The sequence below is a fragment of the Sinocyclocheilus anshuiensis genome, unplaced genomic scaffold (assembly GCF_001515605.1).
Source record: "Sinocyclocheilus anshuiensis isolate Anshui unplaced genomic scaffold, SAMN03320099.WGS_v1.1 scaffold1546, whole genome shotgun sequence".
NCBI lineage: Eukaryota > Metazoa > Chordata > Actinopteri > Cypriniformes > Cyprinidae > Sinocyclocheilus > Sinocyclocheilus anshuiensis.
This window is the reverse complement of record NW_015547737.1, coordinates 5273-27911: the sequence shown is the minus strand read 5'-3', so window position 1 is coordinate 27911 and position 22639 is coordinate 5273. Positions and strand designations below refer to the sequence as shown.

The window sequence follows — 22639 nt, the reverse complement described above, 5'->3', positions numbered from 1 at the left end:
ATGCCATTGAGGATCAGGTTGTGGGCTCCATCAGTAGTGACCTGCTTGAATGCAGAGGTGGGAGTCTCCTTCACATAGACATTGTTTTTCCAAACAAAAGCCTGCATGGATTTGAAAAGAATATCACATTTTTGTTGGGTAGGAATATGTGTGCAAAGGTTTTGGAGTTTTGGAAAACAAGCAATTTTGTATAAGCTAGCTTGTCCTGATCAAGTACCGTTTACAAGTGAAAACAGTCCAAAACAGTTCTTAACAAATAAGTCAGTGGATTTTGATGTGAGTGGACAACAGAGGATGGACTTTTTCACTGGAGAAAGCAATATTATGGATTATGAACTCATATTCTAGCCAGCATTTTGTCATGCTACAACACTACGTGCTGGAAAAATTAGCTTGCTACTGGAAACAGCCCTCAACATTTAATATATCTTTTAGAACATATAGCTAATAACACTAGCAAACACCATGTTTATAAAGCACAGTATTTAATTAATTCATTCATTAAACTCATTTAACAAAAAGAAGCTGTGTGCGCAAATATCTCTGTCATGCTATAGTGCTACTTATTGGAAAAATTAGCTTGTTGTTGGAAAAGCTACACTGTTTTTCAAAATAGCTTAGCTATTGTCACGCTACTGAAAACTGTAGTCAAGTTCATAGCATTGCTTTTTTAGTTAGTTCCAAATCGAAAAGCCATGTGACAAAACAATTTTGTCATGATACAGTGCTATTTGTAAAAATGTGTTTTTTTTACCGGAGAAGCTACACTTTCTTTTAGTTAGTTAACCATAACACCATAATAAATAACCAATTAAACTAGAAAACCCCCTAATATATTGATAAATCCCGATATTTAATTACATTTTTTGCTACAAAAAGGAAGCTGTGTGCGCAAACATCTGTCATGCTACAGAGCTACCTGTTGGAGAAATTAGCTTATAAGCTAAAAAAGCTACATTGTTTTCGAAAAACAGCTACTGTCAAGCTACTGAAACGATTTTGTCACGCTACAATGCTATTTGTTGGAAAAATGATCTGTTACTGGAAAAGCTATACCATTTTAACTATTGTCAAAAATGTTGTTAACGCTGCTACTTTTAGTTAGCTACCCTCAAAACTGTTTAAATGCACATATTCGCACATGTAGCAAACTAAGTTCCTCATAGACATAAAAAATAATGATGACATGGCAAAAACTAGTTCAATGACGACAATACTGATAAGGTTTTATGACATATACATGACATTACAACTTATGCATGAAGTAGCAAACTGATATGATACTCACCAGTTTGTGGCCAGTTGGTGACCATGCTAAGTATTGGACTTCATGTGGGATATCCGTATTTATAAAATCCCTGAAATAAAGAGCAAGTCAGTCATCTTAAATAAATACAAAGTGATCATTAATCACAGTTATGACACAGCACAGAGATCCATAGCATGCAGTTTGTTAGCATAAACAGCTAGCTAGCTTTATAGAATGATTGTTTAAGTAAAAACACTAGTAAACAAACCCTTTTTCCAGGTCGTAGATGGAATACGATGCAGTGTAGGAGTGTCTCCATAGCTGGTGAAGAAAGCCAACATTAAACATCTGGATACCAAGACGATAAATGATTAATTACCCATCAAAGCGTTTCATTGATTACCTTAGTGTAGTTGCTCAGGAAACAGACATATTTTCGATCCGCTGACACCATGTAATCAAAAGCTGCCACACGGGACTGATAACATCAAAGAAAGACAACCGTTGTAAGTTCAAGGAATCAATACAAACGGGCATTTACATTTAAGCCATTTAACAGATGCTTTTATCAGACTTTCAAACAGATCTAGAGAAACGCTACCAAATTAAGACAGTATTTATATGTATAAAAACTCATTTGTGTTGCACATGGGTTGATTCGAATAAACCATTTCAGAATTTCTGAAGAAACATGAGTGGTGCTTTCTTGTGCAAAACTGGTTTTTAGTACATTGCTATGTGGTTGCTAGGGTATTCTAGGTAGTTGCTAAGTGGCTGCTTACTGCGCCAACTATAAAAAGACCCAACCCCACGTCTTTAAATGTAAATTTATGGGATTTTTCACTTGTTTAATCGCCCATCTGACAAAAATCATAGATATCACTTAGACAAGTGTCATGGTTCACACACGTCCAGTATGTGACATTCAAACCACATTTCAAAACACCATTTACTATTCAGAAAAGGTTAAATGTGGCAAATGCTCTTACAAATATCTGTTGGTTCACAAATTCACTTCCATTTCCTGTGGTTGCACTGATCAGGTGCAATGAACCTTCTCCTGTCTTGTGAAGATATTCATCATCTGCATGAAAATAGTGATTTAATTGCAAAACATGTCAATATCCACTTACAGAAGTTTACTTGCAAACAGTATCATGGTATTACCATATTTTTTGACATGGTATGTAAATACCACAGAACATGAATATGCACTTAAAAACACAAAAAAATACCATACGGTAGAACCATATAAAAAACATGGTACATGGTATATTTCAAAGTACCATAGTGTTGCTATTTGATACCATCAGTGTACCACGGTACAGTCACCGTATACTTTATATTTGGGTTTATATATTTATTTTTAGGGGTTATTTATTTCATAGTACCTGAGACCCATCGCATGTTGTATGACTTGGTTCTTGCAGTTCCATTGAAGTAATCTTCTAGAGTAAAAGTCCTCTGGGATTCAGTTTTATCCTCTGAGAGAGATGCAGACAGACAGACAGATCATAGATAGATAGATAGATAGATACATAGATAGATAGATAGATAGATAGATAGATAGATAGATAGATATGATTTACTGTAGCACAACCGTTGTCAATGTGTTTTATGAAAAAATGTCAATTATATAAGCAAAATCATTATCCTGTAACAAAGTTCAGATTGAGGGGAAGATAAGAGCTCAGATAAGAGCTGCAGAGCGTTCCGTTCAGCATCTGAAACACTGATGTAAGCACTCCTGCAGCCAATCACCTGTGACAGCCTAACTACAGCATTACTTCAGTGAGACTTACACACCCATAAAACATCTCTGACTAACAATTTGACATTTATAAGTTTAACATGAACCCATAGAGCTATCAATCACAAATAGCTATTGATTTCATGAGGCATATTAATAAACGTATCCAAACACATGCGCATGGATTTATCCATATACAATCACCTACCGTTGAGAAAAATGGCTGTTGGAACAGCTATTAACACAACGATCACTACGATCCCAAATGCTGCCAGAACCCATTTTCCAATTCCCTAAAAAATGTGAAGAATAACACTCACTTTTAAATCAATCATATACGCAAAGAACGCAGCACCTTGTGACACTCTCCAAATGCGCTTTTACGCACAACTTTCTAAAGTTAAAAACGTACTTTTACAAACTGTGTACTCGATATTTGCACTATTTAGCACTTACTGACCATCTTAGAGTGAAATGCGATAGTCTTGGTTCAGAATTCCGTTATTTACCAGCGCAATTCGGTTTCTCTGTTGCGCGCTGACGCTCCCGAGAGTCGAATAGAGCAGGAGTGTTAAATATTACCTCAACTTTGCTTGTAAAGGAAACAATAAAATGGTGACAGATTAAAGTTCGCATTCCTTTAAAACGCGGTGTCTTAGTCAGTGATACAGTATTTTTTCTGTAACGCATGCCAAAACTATAATGAAGCTGAGTGTAGCGTTTTCTGCACACACACAAAAAAAAAACTTTCCTCGAGTTTGTCACGATGGCATGTTATGAGGGAAAAGAGTCAGTGCCCTCAAATATTCACGCAAAATAAATAATTTTACATTTGCATTATCAAACGCTCTATATTTGCCTTATTACATGAGCCGTGAGGATGACTCGTGGGAAGCGTGTATGCATTACATACAGTGATATCCAATTCTCGGACCGTACTTTTGAACTGATTCGATTTGGTAATAATGACTCGGTCGAAATTATTTGCAAAGCGCAAATAAATACAAAACTCGTGCATTGGTAAAATTGCTGGGAATCATTCATGCTTTTATTAATGACTGTCAGTCGTATTAATATTTGAAATACTAGTCTTTGTTGTTCAGGTACTGGTCCAACATGTTCTACAAAAGTGATAAACAGCCATTTTACAACAAAAACGAAACGTGGACACTTTTCAGCACTGATCGACTGGCTCATGAATCTTCCGATTCGATTCATTGAAGCATCGAACGAACGGATTTGAATCGGACTTCCCAACAATTTGATCTACTAATGACAGAAAACGGTTTAAACTAATTTATGAATCAAAGTTTTAAAACTTAACCTACATTTTAATTTATAATAGTTAATAGTTATATATAAAAACAAAAGTGTTTTAATGAAAATATGAAGTGTTAGCAGTATGATTTAGGCCTAGCCTATATGATGAATTAAAGGCAAAAAGCAAACATTTGACACAGTATTTCATCACATATTATCCAGAATGGAATTCATGCCAGAATGGCATTACATTTTTCTAAACTAAGAAACAGTGCTATTTTCTCCATATGAATCGTATGTAAGCATATGGAAAGCCAGCATTCCCTCGCACATATTGTAAGGGCCTGTTTTCTCACAGCTTTACAGCAGGCCGCATATTGTCTCTCAGACCATAAAATTTATGATGGTCATTGATAAAGCAAATAATAAATAATGTGAGCTGACATAGGCGCACTTCCTCAAGTTGTTTTAAAGGAGATGAAGCATGTGTTTGACCTTAGCATACTGGCGTCCACACGCTCTATATGAAAACAAATTCCCCGATTTAAGTTTGTAAGGATTTAACAACACAAATACTACATAAAAAAATGTAAATAAATAAATAAATGTTAACATAATTTAATGAATTAAGTCTTAAAAAGCTATTCTAAACCTCATGTAAGCCATTTTGAAAATTAGATTGCATATGTTTCTACTTTGTATAAACAATTTAAGTCAGAGTGGACGTCCTCCCACATTAGACATTTATTTCCAAATATTATGATTCAGGAATAGGGTGAACACCTCTTTTTGGCATAAAGCATTATGCATTGCATTGATTTTCCATTCTTCAGTCGTGTCTGTGTTCTTTGAAAGAGTGTGAGTGAGTGTATTTATTTATTTATTTTGGTGTCTAAGCATATGCTTCCTTTGGGTGTGGTGTTCAATGCTATTTTATAACCGTGGATTGCAGTCGTGCACTGTGTAGTTGTGGTTTCTCGAGAGTCAATGATTGTTTACGGTGTTGCCACTGCATTTAAAGCCACAGAGGAAAGAACAACTGTTGGATAACTAGCTGGAGGGAGCTGCAGGGAAATTCGATGTCAATATTTTCCAGGCAGTTTTTAGTATCGAAAGAGCTCCTTGGAAATATAAAACTGTATATTAACATTGTCATTTTTTTAATTCAGAGAGACTTAAAGTGCACTCAAGGCAAAAACAGTCACAGGAAAACTAATTAAAGATGATTTATAGGCCGATATTTGGCCATTTTGACAAAACGTTTAATGCATATCAACATTGTGCCAATGACACTAATAGTCCTTTTGAACCAATTCTTTAAATGACTCTACTAAAATGATTCACATCGACTGAATTTTTGTTGTTCTTAATCAAGTCGTAAAAAAACCCAACACTATCTCATGGCAATTCGTAACTATTTTACGTTTTGGGAAACTGGTCGCTAATTCGTATAAATTCATACAATCTTATACGTTTTTGTGCAATCTGCTTACCCCCACTGAGCCAGGGGTGGACTTAACCAGTAAGCGAGGTGAGCGGCCGCTTAGGGCCCCGGGGAATCAGGGGGCCCCACCTGATATTGCAGAAACATATTTGCAGCGTTGAACAATAGCCAATCACAGACATATCTGTTAATTTCTTGAACGCAATGACCAGAAGTGTTTAAGTTAGAATCCACTGACCACTCAAAATGTAGAGTTTGCTGAGTTCTGCAAGCTCGGGAATCCTCTCATTATAACAAAGTGTAGATACGATGTAAATAAAAGATTCGTTGTGCAGTGTAGAGTGCTTATTAACGGAACGTCGTGAGATCGCAATGAACTGAAGTGAGTGACAGCTTTTAGTGATTATATGAGGGAGCGCTCTTTGCGCGCATTCTAGGCTGAATATTACTGACTGTCTCAGAACAGAGATATTCACCTCAGTAAAGAAAGGATTGTTTTTCAAGTCATAATTTTATTTGTCTTGATGTTTCAAAACGACTCTCTTGTGTGCTTTTCATTGGCGCACCGCCCTGTTGATAAAAACAACATATGTTTTGAAGCTGGGATGCTGGTTTGAGCTGGTCCTTTGCTGGTTTAAGCTGGTCCTTTGCTGGTTTATGCTGGTCATGTGCTGGTCTTAAGCTGGTCGGACCAGTTTAGGACCAACACATGACCAGCTAAGGACCAGCATAAACCAGCAAAGGACCAGCTTAAACCAGCATCCCAGCTTCAAAACATACCTAACCAGCATATGCTGTTTTTTTCAACAGGGCGGCACGAACTGCCGCGCACTCGTAGCCTATAAATGCACATATAAATGCACTCGTATAAATGCACGAATGCAATGACTGGAGATTGTTGCTTAATAGATTACATTTTCGATTTGTTTCTCGGCAAACCCTACCGTATGCCTTCAGAACACTTGGACTATGGAATGAGTTGCATGGGATTTCATCTTTGTAAAAATATTGAAAAAGTTTACAATTTATTAAATGGACAAGTGCAAGCATTTTTTTTATCTTCTTTTGTGATCCAAAAAAAAGGTAGCCTAATATGGCTTTAGAACAGCATCAGGTTGACTAATTACAGGTTGTGAAGGGATAAATAAACTACGAGAGCGAGCGAGCAAAATAAGGGTTAGTCATAAAAGAGCACATAGTTATTGTGTTGGGGCCCCATACCTAGAATTTGCTTAGGGCCCCCAAATCACTAAGTCCACCCCTGGGTGAAGCTCGATTTTTTTTTTCTTCTAAAAATCGTATGTTTTCGTACAAATCACAGCATGTGAATTTTTGAACTTGTATAAAGTAGTGACGTTTTATTATGTTATTGGGTTGAAAAACCTGCTGCATTTTATCGTCAATCAAATTACTAAATCTAAATGACCTAAAATTGTGAATTAATAATAATAATTAAAAAATAACTTTTAAAATATATGTATTTATTTATTTCTATTACTATTATTTATTATAGTTTATCAAGGGTTGAAATCAAACTGGCTGTAACCGACCATATCACATTTTTTCTAACAAAAGGACTCAAGCTAATATAACATAGAAGATAACATACGATAACTAAGGGCTTTTTCCAATGTCAAAGGCTGTAAAATACGACAGATTAGATATTTCATGAAAGATTTTTATCATATAGGAGTGAAAGGTCACATCCACGCATTCAACACAGGCGTTTACTGTAATTATGGTGCTAATTTTGCGATAAGCAAGTCACAATTCCAGGATGACTTTAGCTTTTGACCAATCAGATCAAAGTCTACTGATGTCACTGAACGGCTCCTGCAATAAAGGGGCTGAAAAGATGTGATGTCACAGAAAACAGCCGGAAACAGTAAAAGGCCATGTGCGCTGTTTTTAGTCTGTTTACAACCAACCTTGGAAGTAGATCTTAAAAATTGGTGACGCAATTAATCTGCAGCAGTGCTTTGAGCAAAAGTGAATTATGACATTTTACAAAATATTTCAAATTTGCGACTCAGAAAGGCTGAAGGAAACTTCAAAGAATGTTTTTTTCCATATCGGCGGATCTTCAGAAATCATTTAACAGCAGACAACAAGGGTTTAAAAGCCTGTTAAAAGCTCAACAAATATCATAGTGTATTCTTTATTGACTGCGCTCAGGTGGAACTATCGGTCTCATCTGCCACAAAGCGGACTTCCTCTGCAAACAAGTACACACACTCACTTAAATTCGATATGGCCTAATGCAGCATGGGCCGCAGCACATTTAAAACATCCTTTTTTTTTTAGTTGCTTTTAACAGGTGATGTGCTTTAACGACATTCTAGTGGCATCAGGGACGATGTCATGCCGCTTTTGGTCCAGTAATGACTTGTTTATCAAGAAAAACACATAATTATTCTGTGACACAATAATGGATCATAGCACTTACAAGTTTCCAAGTGCACAGCAATACGTCAGAAACATAAAAAGACACCTGCAATTCTTAAATTAAAAATTCTCAAATTATTGATTGATTTGAAATATCTCAGAGCCTAAACACTGGAAGAGTCTTTGCTGGAGTTTTTGATTGGTTTGAGAGGATGTGGGTTATCAGTTATAAAACTGGAGACATGTTTATCCAAGATAAGGGCCATTTTGATGATAAGTATCTGGGGTTTAATGCATCAAAAGCGTAGCTTACATAAATCCGGGTTTGGCCTTCTACATCCTAAAACGTCAAAACAAATTACTGTGGAGAGTTCACTTGTTCACAAACATTGCAGATTGCAGGAAAAAGTATGTGAACTGCTAGTGTGTGTTCAATAAAGACCTACATAAAAATACACAAAAAGAAAACATACATTGTTTGCATGTTTTTTAAGCAACAGATGAAATGTAATTAATTAATTTATGTAGAAAACCGTTATCATTATCATCATGACATTTTCTATATACAATTGAAAAAAACAACAACATAATTATTATTGTTTTTATTTAAATAATAATAAGTTATTGTTTCCTTATATTTAAATAAATAATATGAATAATAATAATAATAATAATTATAATCGGTATATTTGGGATTGTATATAGAAAGCAACAATAGTTAATAATTCTTCTTATTGTTGATATTTATTATTGATATTTAAATAATAATAATATTAATTTCTAATTATATGACTCATAATAATAGCTTTATTTTGGATTGTATATAGACAGCAACAGCAACAACAACAATAATAACTTGTTTTTTTTACTAATAATAATGATTACTATCATTATAATTATTACTAATATTAACAATTATTTTATTATAACAGGTCCGTGGATGATGCGGTGAACATGGGACTGCACTATATCCTGCAGGATCTGGACAAACCAGGGACTTCTGTGAGGATCCTGTTTGTGGACTTCAGTTCGGCCTTTAATACAATCATCCCAGCACTCCTCCAGACCAAACTAACCCAGCTCTCTGTTCCTAGCTCTATCTGTCAGTGAATCACCAGGTTTCTGACAGATAGGCAACAGCTAGTGAGAATTGGTAAATTCACATCAAACAGCTGCACCGTCAGCACTGGCGCTCCTCAGGGGTGTGTTCTCTCCCCACTGCTCTTCTCCCTGTACACCAACGACTGCACCTCTACTGACCCCTCTGTCAAGCTCCTGAAGTTTGCAGATGACACTACAGTCATCGGCCTCATCCAGGATGATGATGATGAGTCTGCATATAGAAGAGAGGTTGAGCAGCTGGCTGTCTGGTGCAGTCTTAGCAACCTGGAGCTCAACACGCTCAAAACAGTGGAGATGATAGTGGACTTCAGGAGAAACCCACCAGCACTCTCCCCGCTCACCATCATGAACAGCACTGTGGCTGCAGTGGACACATTCAGGTTCCTGGGCACCACCATCTCTCAGGACCTGAAGTGGGACAATCACATTGACTCTATTGTGAAAAAGGCCAAACCTTCGCCAGCTGAGGAAGTTCAACCTGCCACAGGAGCTGCTCACACAGTTCTACTCAGGCGTGATTGAGTCCTGTGCACTTCAATAACTGTCTGGTTTGGCTCAGCTACAAAATCAGATATTAGAAGACTAGAGGACGGTTCGGACTGCTGAAAGGATTATTGGTGCTCCCCTGCCCACCCTTCAAGAACTGTATACATTCAGAGTGAGGAAAATGGCTAATACTATAATACTAATAAACTATACTATACTATTCTAATAATACTACTACTATTAATAATAATCTATTCGTAACCCAAGTACGAGGTTTAAAAAAAGTCAAGAAAGTGGAGATGAATAGAAAGAGATGCTGAAGGCAAAACAGGTGTCTATTTTTAGCATAAAGCCAGATTACTACTCCAGACCTGTATAGCAGCGCCACCTGCTGCCCAAGCAGTGACGCCAAACATAACATATAAACATCATAGCCCCGTTAAATATCGTCATTTAATCAGCTTCAACACTTTTTAGAAAGCTTAAAATGCTTTGAATTACAAGCAGGAAGCTCCATCCAGAGTTTCCTCAATACCAGCTTTTACAGTTCGGTGTTTTTCGTGTTCTTCACAGCTCTGTAAATATGAATGTCCCTTTGAGAGTCATAATGGACCTCTTGCACAGAGAACCTTCGGCGTAGCTCCATGAGGAAGCGCTCGTCTCGCTCGTAACGAATCCGACAGGACAACAACACCACCGTGGTCTCCGAGCTCAGGTGTTCAAGAGTCTGCAGGAGGGCGGGAAACGTCTCCTCCAGGTAAACAATGTCGGCTCCCAGGATCAAATCAAAGCTGCCTGTGGGATACAGATGTAGATTCTCACCCCAGGTAAGTTCAGATACCCGTACCACCCCCTGCTGGCTGGGAGGAATGTTTTCACGCACATTGGCAGCCAGAAATTCCAATGCAGGCTCTCGGTCTGTAATTGTCACATTGGCTCCTGCAAGAATGAAGTATTACTGACTAAAATAATTCAGAAAAAAAAAAATGTTTCAGGCAAAGTATTCATTCTTACCAAGCAGAGCAGCTACAATGCTCACCAAACCTGTGCCAGCTCCAAGCTCAATAACCCTTTTTCCTTTCAGATCCACCTTTCCCATCTCCAGGAACATGCAGAGCACTACTGCCTAGAAAATAAACAAGGATGGACTATTAATTTATGATGACTGGAAAAGGTACACACTTGTAAGCAAATCCTGCGGGATTCAAACCTACAGCCTTTTTCCCCCCAGTCGTTTTTAACCCAATAAGTGCAGATGATGAACCTGAACTTACTGCGTCCCAGACCACAGCAGCGACACCCAATCGGTTCCAGTCCTGGCTGAGTCTGATCCTGTGATTGGCCAGATGAAATTCAGCTGAAGTTTGGTCAAGTTTTGACAGCGCAGGCAGTAAATTCTCATCATAGGGCACCAAAGCCATCTTGAGCTGGTAAAATGCCTGACAAGACCAAAAAATATAGAGGACTCAGCGATCTGTCGTTCGTCCGTTTTTACTGCTGTCAGTCGTGACTCACCTGCGCCATCTGATGTTTGGGCGTGTAACTGCTAGTGGTGTTTCATGAAGGAATACGCCAAGATGCTCAAACTCTTATTTTCGTTCTCTGAAAAAACATGGGAAAAAAAACATAAGAAAAGAAAAGGAAGAGAGAAGAAAAGCCCAGTGAGGATGTGGTCACAATTAAGGAAGTGACTTTGACACAATTATTTCTGCTGATTATCTGTGTTGCTACAGTCAGGCTTGTTTTTTAACCTTCTGCATCATGGACCCGATTGAGATCGCTTTCGCACATTCGCATCAGTCAATATTTTTTCCCCCATGCTTTTTATTTTATATTGAGTTATTGTTACTTTGGGTTCTAATCTGCCATTTTCTGTCCGTCTGACTGTAATTTTCAGAAGAAATTACTCACTATTTAGATTATTTAAAATTTTGATTTTGAGTTCAATAAATGTAAGTTGGTCTACATTGTATTAATTTTGACAGTTGCTGTAATAATATGGTCTTTGTGTCATGTGACAACTCTTCAGAGGAAAAAAAACGTGTGTGATAAATACTGCATTCTTGTAGGCTATATTTAATTGCATGAGCTCAGTATGTGTGAGTGCTTAGTTTATGGGTGAAGGACTGCTTTTCAGCTAATGTGAACCTCACATTTGACTTTTCTGTGAAACAAAGTAGAGGATATATCAACCAAAGAGGTCTATAATACCTGGAGAAAGGTCATCTCAATGGCAGATGAAGAATGTAAACACCATGTGACTGATCCTTCTGGACCCAAGCATTTAAATGTAATATGCAGATGCAGATAAATGTAATTGTGCTGATATTCTCATAGACTGTAACATGTGACGTGTTAGAGTTTGAGGAACAAACATTCAGCCGTTTATAGCAGTGTGCAGACTGAAGGAGAAGTTCTCACAGACAGAAAAGTTAATCCATTAGACTCAGTATATACAGTTTTAAGATACTGAAAGCATCAGATTTTTATTTTTTTTATTTTTTTTAGTATGTTAATGATACATTTCTGTTGTGGCTTTTCAGATCTGTGGAGTGTTTTTATCTTGTACTGTTGAAAAAATGTTTCACACATTAATTTTCTTCTGTTTGTGGCATCTGGTTGGTAAGTTAAACGTTTTTATGGCTTCAGGTTTAGTTCATTGTTGTTTCATCTTGTTGTCTTGGTGTATTTTGTACAGATGGAGTGAAGATTGTGTCAGTGACAGAAGGAGATTCGGTAACTCTACACAGTGATGTTATCGAGGTACGACGTTATATGCGTCATATAGAATGGAGGAGGTTGGGACCAGAAAATACTCCCATAGCTATCGGCATCCATCAGCGTAATGAGATGACATATATTAGATATTATTATGATGAGAGATTCAGAGACAGACTACAGATGGACAATCAAACTGGATCCCTGACCATCAGGCACATCAGAACCACAGACTCTGGACTTTATCAAATGAACAGTCGATTCTCAAGCGAATTATTCAATGTTACTGTCTATGGTGAGTAAGTGAATATTATGTACCCTGTCAAGTCATTTAAACTCTCTTATATATTTCAATATGTTCAAATGATATTAGCCACAGATACTGTTGATAGGGCTTTAAATTAATTTATTCTTCCCTCTATATTTCACCTTATTCTCTCATGTTTTCCAGTTCGTCTTCCCATTCCTGTCATCACCAGAGACTATGCATGTTCTTCATCATCAGGATCATCACAGCAGAACTGTTCATTGGTGTGTTCAGTGGTGAATGTGGGTCATGTGACTCTCTCCTGGTACAAAGGAAACAGTTTATTGTCCAGCATCAGTGTGTCTGATCTCAACAACAATCTCTCTCTAAATCTGGAGATCGAGTGTCTGGATGAATCCTACAGCTGTGTATTGAACAATCCCATCAGCAATCAAACTAAACCTCTCAACAGCACTGAACTCTGTCAACCATGTCCAGGTATGACAGTTGTGATATTAACGAACATTTATGGAAAACAAACCACAAATAAATGTATTTCTGTTCAGATGTTGTTTTTTGTCATTATGTACAGTGGGGAAAATATTTATTTGATCCCCTGCTGATTTTAAGGTTTTAAATACAATTTTGAATATACAAATAAGAAATGTTGGGGGGAAAATACATACTTTTCACTGGGTCATTGTAAACGGTCACTGGGTTCGTCAGACTGGAACATTTTTTTGCAGTAATGAGACCGAAAATATTCAAGACCTATCGAATCTGAATTTAAGACATTTTAAGACTTTTTAAGGACCCGCGGCCACCCTGTGCTAAGGGTACAGGACGACTTCACTGCATTGAGGGGCAAATGGACTGTAAAATCTTGGACGAGAACCTCCTTCCCTCAGCCAGAACACTGAAGATGGGTCATGGATGGGTCTTCCAGCATGACAATGACTAGAAACATACCGCCAAGGCAACAAAGGAGTGGCTCAAGAAGAAGCACATTAAGGTCATGAAGTGGCCTAGCCAGTCTCCAGACCTCGATCCCATGGAAAATCTGTGGAGGGAGCTGAAATTTCGAGTTGCCAAATGACAGCAAAGAAACCTCAAGGATTTAGAGAGGATCTGTAAAGAGGAGTGGATCAAAATCCTTCCTGAGATGTGTGCAAACCTGGTGACCAGCTACAAAAAAACGACTTACCTCTGTGCTTGCCAACAAGGGTTTCTGCACCAAGTACTAAGTCATGTTTTGCTTGGGGATCAAATACTTATTTTACTCACTGAAATGCAAATCAATTTCTAACCTTTATATAATGTTTTTTTTTTCCTGTATTTTTTGGTTGATATTCTGTCTTTATATGTTAAAATAAACCTACCATAAAAATTACAGACCATTTTTTGGCTGATATTCTGTCTCTATACATTAAAATAAACCTACCATAAAAATTACAGACCCTTCATTTCTTTGTAAGTGGGCAAACTTACAAAATCAGCAGGGGATCAAATAAATATTTTCCCCACTGTAGGTGCAGGTTTTCAATAAAATCTATTTTTCTGTCCTCAGACCGCATCCACTGTTGCCATTTCACCGAAGCTGTGATTCGATTGGTCATCTCTGCTGTGGTGGGCGTGGCTACTATTGCCATAATGGTTTATGACATCAGATCCAGAAGAGATGAAAAGAAACTGACATCACAATCAGTCCTCGAATAAAGAACCTTGGATGAATAGTTCTTTAGTTCTAGTCAAAAGTCATGGAAACTCATTGGACAAAAAGAGCGGTAACCCTGCAAGATGCTAATGATAAAATTTTTGCACAGAAATTTGTGTGGTTTCTTTTTTCATATACAGAATATTGCTTTGCATATTTCACTTCTTCAAAGACACTTGAAATCAAAAGCATGAGTTTAAAGATTCTTCTTTGTTTAATCTGCTTGTCATTCAATCAGGACTGAATGGAGTCAGTTTGAACTGAACATCAGAAACTGAAGGTTGTTTGTAGATTGTTGAAGGGTTTAATTTTATATGTTCAAATGCTAATACAACAACTACATATAAAGAATCTATTGGTTGTAATTCTTACCAGTCAACTTCCATTTTTGATAACGAAGGACAATTATTATTTTTTATTTTTTTGTTGGTAATCAACATTGTCACATTACCCAAAGTATTCCTTTAATAATTAATGACAAAATAATTAAAATTTTAAACTGATTGTAAAAACTGAGTTCCCTTTCGATACTACACTCGTACTGCATCTTGCTAGATGCATATGGGAAAAAGCCTTTTTTCTTCTGAACTGAAGCCTTTTTTCATTCACGCAGTGAAACTGCACGGCCATTGGTTCGTGCAGTGTATTAAAAACGAACCAATGGCTAGGCAGCGGAGCTGCACGAGCCTATGGCGACGAAGCCTGCCAAAGCCCGCCAGAATGGGAGGGGCATCTGGCTATATAAGCGGGCGTTTGCCACAGGATTCTCAGATTTCTTTTCCTTCAGCGACGAATTTACGTCTTCAAGCTGATCCGAAGCCGATCGCCGATAACACGCCTTCGCAGCTGGAATCTATCTATCTATATATATATATAAAATGTGTGTGTGTATGTACAGTACACACACACACACACACACACACACATATATATATATATATATATATATACACTGAATATGCATTCAAGCCAAGTCAGAAAGTCAACTTTATTCCTAAAGCACTTTATACAATATAGATTATTTCACAGCAGCTTCACAACAGTTTCGAATTCAAATTCTGCTGTAAAGCAGCAAGTCAATAGTGTCATTATACAGCTCAAGTCAGAGCTAAAATTCATCACTTGTACATTCATATTGCATATACAGTGTATATGTGCATACACATGTATGTGTGAGTTCTGTGATTTTTAAATCATTTTCAAAGTTTTTGAATTCCTTGTTTTATTGTTGTGATTGTTTTGTTATTTTCTTTTCTTTTATGTAAAGCACTTTGAATTACCATTGTGTATGAAATGTGCTATATAAATGAACTTGCCTTGCCTATGACAAACTCATGTGCTCCACTGCACTCTGAACAAGCAAAAGACACACAAGAGTCGTGTTTTACATTTTTCACGTCTGTGTGTAGTTTAGCATGTGGCTAATTATTTTATGCTTGTGTGTAGAGTTACTAGGCAAAAATAAAATTTTTAAGAGTTAAAATAGTTTTGAATGAAGAGTTTGCTTTTGAAAGATATGTGTGATGTTTTGCATGTTGTGTGTGTGTTTTGTGGTTTTGTGTGTAGAGTTTTGAGAAATGGAGCCATAGTTTCAAAAACGGTGTGTAAGCAGTTTTAAAAAACTGTAATAACTGATTGTACCTGTTATTTGAAAAGAAAGCAGTAGCTGGCACTGTGTTAAGTCATATGTTACAGATGCTGTGCAAGGCATAGAGATAGCACACGTACGTCTGCAAGATGTCTGTTAAAGATCTCTTCATCTGGAAAGCATCTGCTGTGTACAAACATCTGATAGACATTTTTAAGATGTCAGTTTTACATACATTCTAAATCATAAACATCTTCAAGACATCTTCTAAACGTCTATTTGACATCTGATAGGAAACAACTCAGAGACGTATTGCAGATGAGCAAACTCTAAAAAAAATACATCTTGCAGATGTCAAATAGACGTCTCAGTGATGTATGTGTGCTGAGAACCAGAATCATATTCTTTTAGTTTAATTATAACTTAGATACTGCTTCTTTACATAGCCTATAGTTAATTTGTTAGTATTTGAGCATATAAAATGATTTCAAGAAAACCCTTCAACAATCTGCTGGCTTTTCCAGTCGTTTGAGGTTATTGGATAAGGATCATTTTGATTCAGACCAAACAGTGAACCGTTTGACTGATTCATTGAAAAGAATCGACTCAAAAGGACAATTCAAAGCACAATTCACTCACCAACTAAACTTCACCATGACTTGCAAGTAAGTTTTACTCCACACAAGATCAATATTTAATTTATGAGACGTCTTCCAGCAGAAAATATCTATATTCAAATTTCTTCAAGGTTGTATTAATTTCCTGTGGAGTAATTGTTAAATTCTATGTTCCCAGGTTTTTCCATGAGGGTGACCAGATTTCTCAAGGTTGAAGACGGGGGACGGACACACACACTAAATAAAATACACTCGTTTTTCTAATACAGTAGGTTTAACGTATACTTTATTTAGCCTAACATCTTTTGTTGTTTGATTAACATTAATGAGACAGACAGGTATTTAATTAGGCTGCTATACCTTTAAGACCGAATGAACGTAATATACTGACACATTCGGATTTCCCCCACCTGTTTACATTCACTTAAGCCATAACCAGGGGCGTAAATTTCATCTAACAGCTGGGTGAGACAATAAATATAAAATTTCTCAAGAGCAATTTTTGAAGGGGACACAAATACAGCTAAAATTGTACTTGTAAGGATATGCATGCACAGAGGAAAGCCTTACTAACGTTACCATTAGTGTAGCGGGAAGACTGTGCCAAGTTAGACAACGTCAAGCTGTTGTGGTCATGCAGTGACAGCACTCGTGTCCGGTGTAGACGTGCCAAGTCCGCGGTTTCCCCGTGGAATTGGGCTACTTTATCACTGTTGCCACGGGTTGTTTTTCATGTCTGCGGGTTGAAGCGACCCCAATAACGTGTATTTTAGCCCCCGGAACACGATTTTTACCGGGGGACCCCCTCAAAACACAGTTAGTTTGGGCTAGTTCGGGTTTTTTTTCATGTCTGCGGGTTGAAGCGACCCCAATAACGTGTATTTTAGCCCCCGGAACACGATTTTTACCGGGGGACCCCCTCAAAACACAGTTAGTTTGGGCTAGTTTTGGGTAGAAATTGGGCGGGTTTTGTTGTGAAAACCTGGCAACCCTTTCCATCAAGCAAGTAACTTATTATTGCTAACATAGCGACTCATTGAAAAATACATTGGCATCATCTGTATTAAAGAGAAAATAATCACTTCATCCGATGTTTAAGTGAATAAAATAGCCTTGACAGCTTTACTTACTGGAGTTTCATCATTATTGTTCTCTCTCACCAGACTTGTGTGTGGGTGATGTAAAAGAGGAAAGCAGGCATTTGGACCAGAGCACCTTGAGGCAAGGGCGGGGGAGACAATGTTTTTAAACTTAAAATGCATTTTTGCCCCGTTTGTGTTGTTTTACTACCTACACAATTATTTAAAGTATAAAACATTGTTATTTACAATACAGAGCGTGGTTTTTAAATCATATTTTGAGGGGGGACATTTGTATTTAATGTGATTACAATTTAATAAAAACGTTAGAAATGGATAAATATAACCTTTCCTTTCCACGGTTATTCAAACAGCGAATAAATTATATATAGAAAGTGACATTATCACTAACATTGATCTATCCGAGTTTAAGTACAAAAACTAAACTGTGGTTATAATCACTGAAGCTGTATACACTGTGAAATGAATCTCTTACTTACATTGTATGTACATCTGCGCCATGTTTGCATTCCTAAGCTCAACAGAATTGTGTGTGATTGGTTAAAATGCGCAACACTGTAAAAACGCCTAAAATTAAATACGGTGCAACATGAGCAGATCTTAATTTAATGCCGCAACCGACACTGTCTATTCCTATTCACTTTGATAGGAAGCTGTATACACTGTGAAATGAATCTCTTACTTACATTGTATGTACATCTGCGCCATGTTGTTTATGATGAGAGAATTCACAAGAGTCCAGAATTCAGTCAGCGAAGGCGCGCACTCAACAAAACTGATGAGTTTCAACGATGACTCCTCTGAACGCCTCTGATTGGCCATTGCATTTCTAAGCTCAACAGAATTGTGAGTGATTGGTTAAAATGCGCAACACTGTAAAAACGCCTAAAATTAAATACGGCGCAACATGAGCAGATCTTAATTTAATGCCGCAACCGACACTGTCTATTCCTATTCACTTTGATAGAAACAGACGTAATAGATTTAATTTATTTGTGCAGGGGCATTTTTGCCCCAAGTCCCTGTGGCCAGGGGAAGGCAGCCTTACACAGGCTCCGCCCATGCCTTCACTTACTACAAGTTAATCGATAACGAATTGAGATTGGATGGTAATTTTGTTCTACGACAAGCTTAGTTACCTTTGATTAGTCTGTTCTCTCGTGACAGAACACTCCTACTACTTGCTCTGATCACCCAGTCGTAAAGAAATGTTGAAATACGGGACAAAACGGGATTTTTTTCAAAATAGGTCGGGACACTAAAAATTGAGCTGAAATACGGGACTGTCCCGGGAAAAACGGGACGTCTGGTCACCCTATTCATAACCATTATTCAGGGACTGATGTCATAGCTCTTCTAGATCTGATGTCATAAACCACTATGGCAACAGTAGCCACGCCCACCACAGCAGAGATGACCAATCGAATCACAGCTTCAGTGAAACCACAGCAGTGGACTCGATCTGAAGGTAGAAAAATGCATTTTATTGAGAACCTGCATTTGACAAACATTTATTATTTTTAAAATAATATTAATATCCACATCGATGTACCTGCACATGTCTGACAGAGTCCACTGATGTCCAGATGTTTGGTCTGGTTGCTGATGGGATTGTTGAGCACACAGCTGTAGGTGTTGTTATCCTGATATTCCACCTCCAGAGGTAGAGAGAGACTGATGCTGAGATCAGACACACTGATGCTGGACAATAAACGGTTTCCTTTGTACCAGGAGAGAGTCACATGACTCACATTCACCACTGAACACAGCAATGAACAGTTCTGCTGTGATGATCCTGATGATGAGGATGAACAGTTTGAAGAGTCTCTGGTGATGACAGGAATGGGCAGACGAGCTGGAAAATATAAAACAAGACAAAATAAGAATATATTTATTAATAGATTATTATTATTATTATTATTATTATTATTATTATTATTATTACTTATTTTCAGCTTTTTGAGAAATTCAGTTTATCACAAGCTTTCAAGAAAGAAATGCATACATATTCATAAATATGTACATTCAATTGAAATACTCACCATAGACCGTAACATTGAAATAAAACGGTATGCATTTTATCATCTGTAGTTGATAAAGTCCAGAGTCTGTTGTTCTGATGTTCCTGATGGTCAGAGATCCAGTTTGACTGTCGATCTGTAGTCGGTCTCTGAATCTCGCAGCATTAAAATAATTAATAGCAGGTGCCACCTTATTAAATTGAATGACTATAAATGCTTTTTCAGGTCCAAACCTCCACTGTATGTAACGTATATTTTGTCTGGGTATATCAGTAGCATCAGTGTGTAGAGTGACAGAATCTCCCTCCATCACTGACATCTTCATTCCATCTGTATCTGAACCAAGCAAACCAAAATAGCAAGATTAAAAGAACAGTTCACCCAAAAATGTATGTTTTGTCATCATTTGCTCTGTTGCTCCACACCTGTTTGACTTTTTCATCTGTGGAAGATCTTTTGAAGACATACAGTGAAAGCTAAAGGGATCCAATACAGCACTGGAACTCACTGGCATGCATTTCTTTCACACACACAGTTTTCCACAGAACAAAATCGAACAGGTTTGGAACATGTGGGTGAGTAAATGACAGAATTTTAGTTAATCTGACTTTACTCAACCTGAAGCCATAAAAACATGTATAACTCACCAACCAGATGCCATAAACAGAAGAAAATAAGTACACAAAACATTTTTTCCAACCGTATGAGAGAATGGAGGAAGTCAAATGAAGGAACTCTTGTCTGTCAGTACAAAGAACTACTTCAGTTGTCCTTCATGTGGTTAAACGTCTGTTCCTCAATAGTCTCGTGTTGTCAGTGCCGTTGCATTCTGGTGCCTCTGTGGCCGTGACAGGGCAGACAGTGAGTTCGTGAACGGCCTCTGTGGCCGGGGGCTCCGGCGTGGCGGCCATCTTGGCCGGGGGCTCCGGCGTGGCGGCCATCTTGGCCGGGGGCTCCGGCTTAACGTGTGCAGTCTCTGAAATGGCGGCCATGTCATGACGAAACTCTGGAAGATCAGCTGAGACGTGATGAGACTCTAGAAAGGCAGCCATTTTGTGGCGAGACTCTTGTGTGGGAGCCATCTTGCGATGAAGCACTTGAATGGCGGCCATGTTATGAATAATCTCTTGAGTGATGATGTGAGCAGGCTCTTCATTTTGTTCTTGGTCGTGTATTCTGTAACGAATTAATCCACTGAAGGTGAGCGTAGTGAGAACCCAAGTGCAGTTTTATTTACAGTGATCCAAACATAAGAGGCATGAACAGACTTGACTTGACGAGGCATGAACAGACTTGACAAGGCATGAACAGACTTGACTAGGCATGAACAGATCTGACTAGGCATGAACTGATCTGACTAGGCATGAACAGACTAGACTCACCGACAGCAGGTTACAACTTCAATACACGACAAAAGACAATGGCAACATGAGGGCTACTTATAGCAGACAATAGGTCACATGACACGAACAAGCCAATGGGGAACAAGACACATGACTAAGTCTACCAACCAGAACATGACACAATGAACAGAGAAACCAATAGCATGAAGACAAGAGGGCAAGGGAAGCATGACACAAACAGGGACCATGACTAAACTCCAAAATAAAAGACATGGAAAACATGAACATGAAACCCAAACACCAAACCCCACATTACATCTGGGCCTCCCGAGTTTGAGTCCCGGCTCGCAGACCTTTCCCGATCCTGTCCCCCTCTCTCTCCCACTTCGCTTCCTGTCTGCTCTAGACTGTCCTATCATAATAAAAGCAAAAATGACGTGTAACGTTGCATGTTACAGTTTTTTAAAAATGCTTACACAGTTTTTGAAACTATGACTCCATTTCTCAAAACTCTACACACAAAACACATACAACATGCAAAACGTCACACATATCTTGCAAAAGCAAACATTTCATTCAAAACTATTTTAACTCTTCTAAAAATGTTATTTTTACAATTGTATTTTTACTTTATATTCACAAGCAGTAGTTCAAATCAGTCAACTACCATTTATGATAACGAAGGGCAATTATTATTATTATTTTTTTCAACATTGTCACAGTACCCAAAGTATTCCTTTAACAATTAATGACAAAATAATTAAAATTTTAAACTGATTGTAAATATTGAGTTGTCTCTTCTGGTCAGATTTGTTTAATTACCAGCACTCTTAAGTTATAGTCAGTTGGTTTATTGAAATTACATATCATTTTGATCAGATATTCAGAGACAGACTACAGATGGACAGTCAGACAGGATCTAATTAAATGACAGGAGAGTGTCCTTCCACTGTTTTGGAGTCAGGATGAGTCCGTTTGTTTCTCTTACGAATCCAAATTTGTCCAATAGAGGCAAATTTGACTCCAAATGACAAGTAATAATATCGCCCCTGACATTGCTTATATTCTGTTTTAATGGGGAACAGTCGCAAACAGCAGACTAGATAGATTACTTTATTTTGTTCAGCAGAACCTACAGAAAAAGGAAAAGACAGCAAGAGATAGAGGTGAAAAAGTTGCAATTGAAACGAATTCACACATGTACACTTAATAACTGACCAAAAATGTTGTTGTTTTGTTGGTATTACAGTTTTTAAAATTGCTTAGACACTAAAAGTGGTACTTAAGGCCCACTCAGTGAAACCATTCACTTATATATAACTAATCTTTAGACCAAGTCTGCAAAACTGCAAGCGCATTCAGTTTTTTGTTTTAACTCGGCTTGCTAGTAAAACAGACTTTTTGCAAAACTCTAAACACAGTTCTCTACATTACACACATCATTCAAAACTAACAACTCTTGTTTTATTTTGGAAACACTGCCATTTAAATGCCACTCATTTACTGATGACCTGCACCAAGTGATCATGTGTGAAAACACTTATACATTATTTGTTCACTTAGAAATCAAAACTCAGTGTTTTGAGAAAGAAAGC

General features: G+C 37.6%; 4 protein-coding genes across 5 annotated transcripts in view; 1 reads left to right on the top strand and 3 right to left on the bottom strand.

Moving 5' to 3' along the window:
* Positions 1-3463, bottom strand: part of LOC107704406 (dipeptidyl peptidase 4-like) — a 13825-nt gene extending 10362 nt beyond the window's left edge. Inside the window, exons 1-8 of the mRNA XM_016507325.1 lie at positions 3460-3463; positions 3208-3292; positions 2641-2733; positions 2239-2333; positions 1653-1727; positions 1518-1570; positions 1289-1358; positions 5-101 (exon numbers count right to left, since the gene is read on the bottom strand). Of these exons, the coding sequence (XP_016362811.1) occupies positions 5-101; positions 1289-1358; positions 1518-1570; positions 1653-1727; positions 2239-2333; positions 2641-2733; positions 3208-3292; positions 3460-3462 (571 nt within the window). The 5' untranslated portion in view covers position 3463. The remainder of the gene's footprint in view (positions 1-4; positions 102-1288; positions 1359-1517; positions 1571-1652; positions 1728-2238; positions 2334-2640; positions 2734-3207; positions 3293-3459) is intronic.
* A 6594-nt stretch (positions 3464-10057) lies between these two features.
* On the bottom strand, positions 10058-12922 carry LOC107704411 (protein N-lysine methyltransferase METTL21A-like). Of its 2 annotated transcripts, none has more exons than XM_016507331.1 (5): positions 12844-12922; positions 11212-11298; positions 10971-11135; positions 10711-10822; positions 10058-10635 (listed from the first exon to the last, which is right to left on the bottom strand). In XM_016507331.1, exons 2-5 carry the CDS (start codon positions 11218-11220, stop codon positions 10238-10240), a joined length of 684 nt encoding a protein of 227 aa, XP_016362817.1. In that variant the 5' UTR covers positions 11221-11298; positions 12844-12922; the 3' UTR covers positions 10058-10237. The 2 variants fall into 2 exon arrangements, with proteins under 2 accessions (XP_016362817.1, XP_016362818.1); XM_016507332.1 differs by lacking the exon at positions 12844-12922 and adding an exon at positions 11908-11956.
* LOC107704404 (SLAM family member 9-like) lies at positions 11927-14442 on the top strand. The gene is made up of 4 exons (XM_016507324.1): positions 11927-11942; positions 12395-12709; positions 12836-13159; positions 14229-14442. Exons 1-4 carry the CDS (start codon positions 11927-11929, stop codon positions 14375-14377), a joined length of 804 nt encoding a protein of 267 aa, XP_016362810.1. The 3' UTR covers positions 14378-14442.
* Positions 14443-18891: 4449 nt separating this feature from the next.
* LOC107704403 (natural killer cell receptor 2B4-like) lies at positions 18892-20813 on the bottom strand. The gene is made up of 4 exons (XM_016507323.1): positions 20632-20813; positions 19723-19856; positions 19233-19535; positions 18892-19142 (listed from the first exon to the last, which is right to left on the bottom strand). Exons 1-4 carry the CDS (start codon positions 20811-20813, stop codon positions 19009-19011), a joined length of 753 nt encoding a protein of 250 aa, XP_016362809.1. The 3' UTR covers positions 18892-19008.
* Between the last annotated feature and the right edge of the window lie 1826 nt (positions 20814-22639).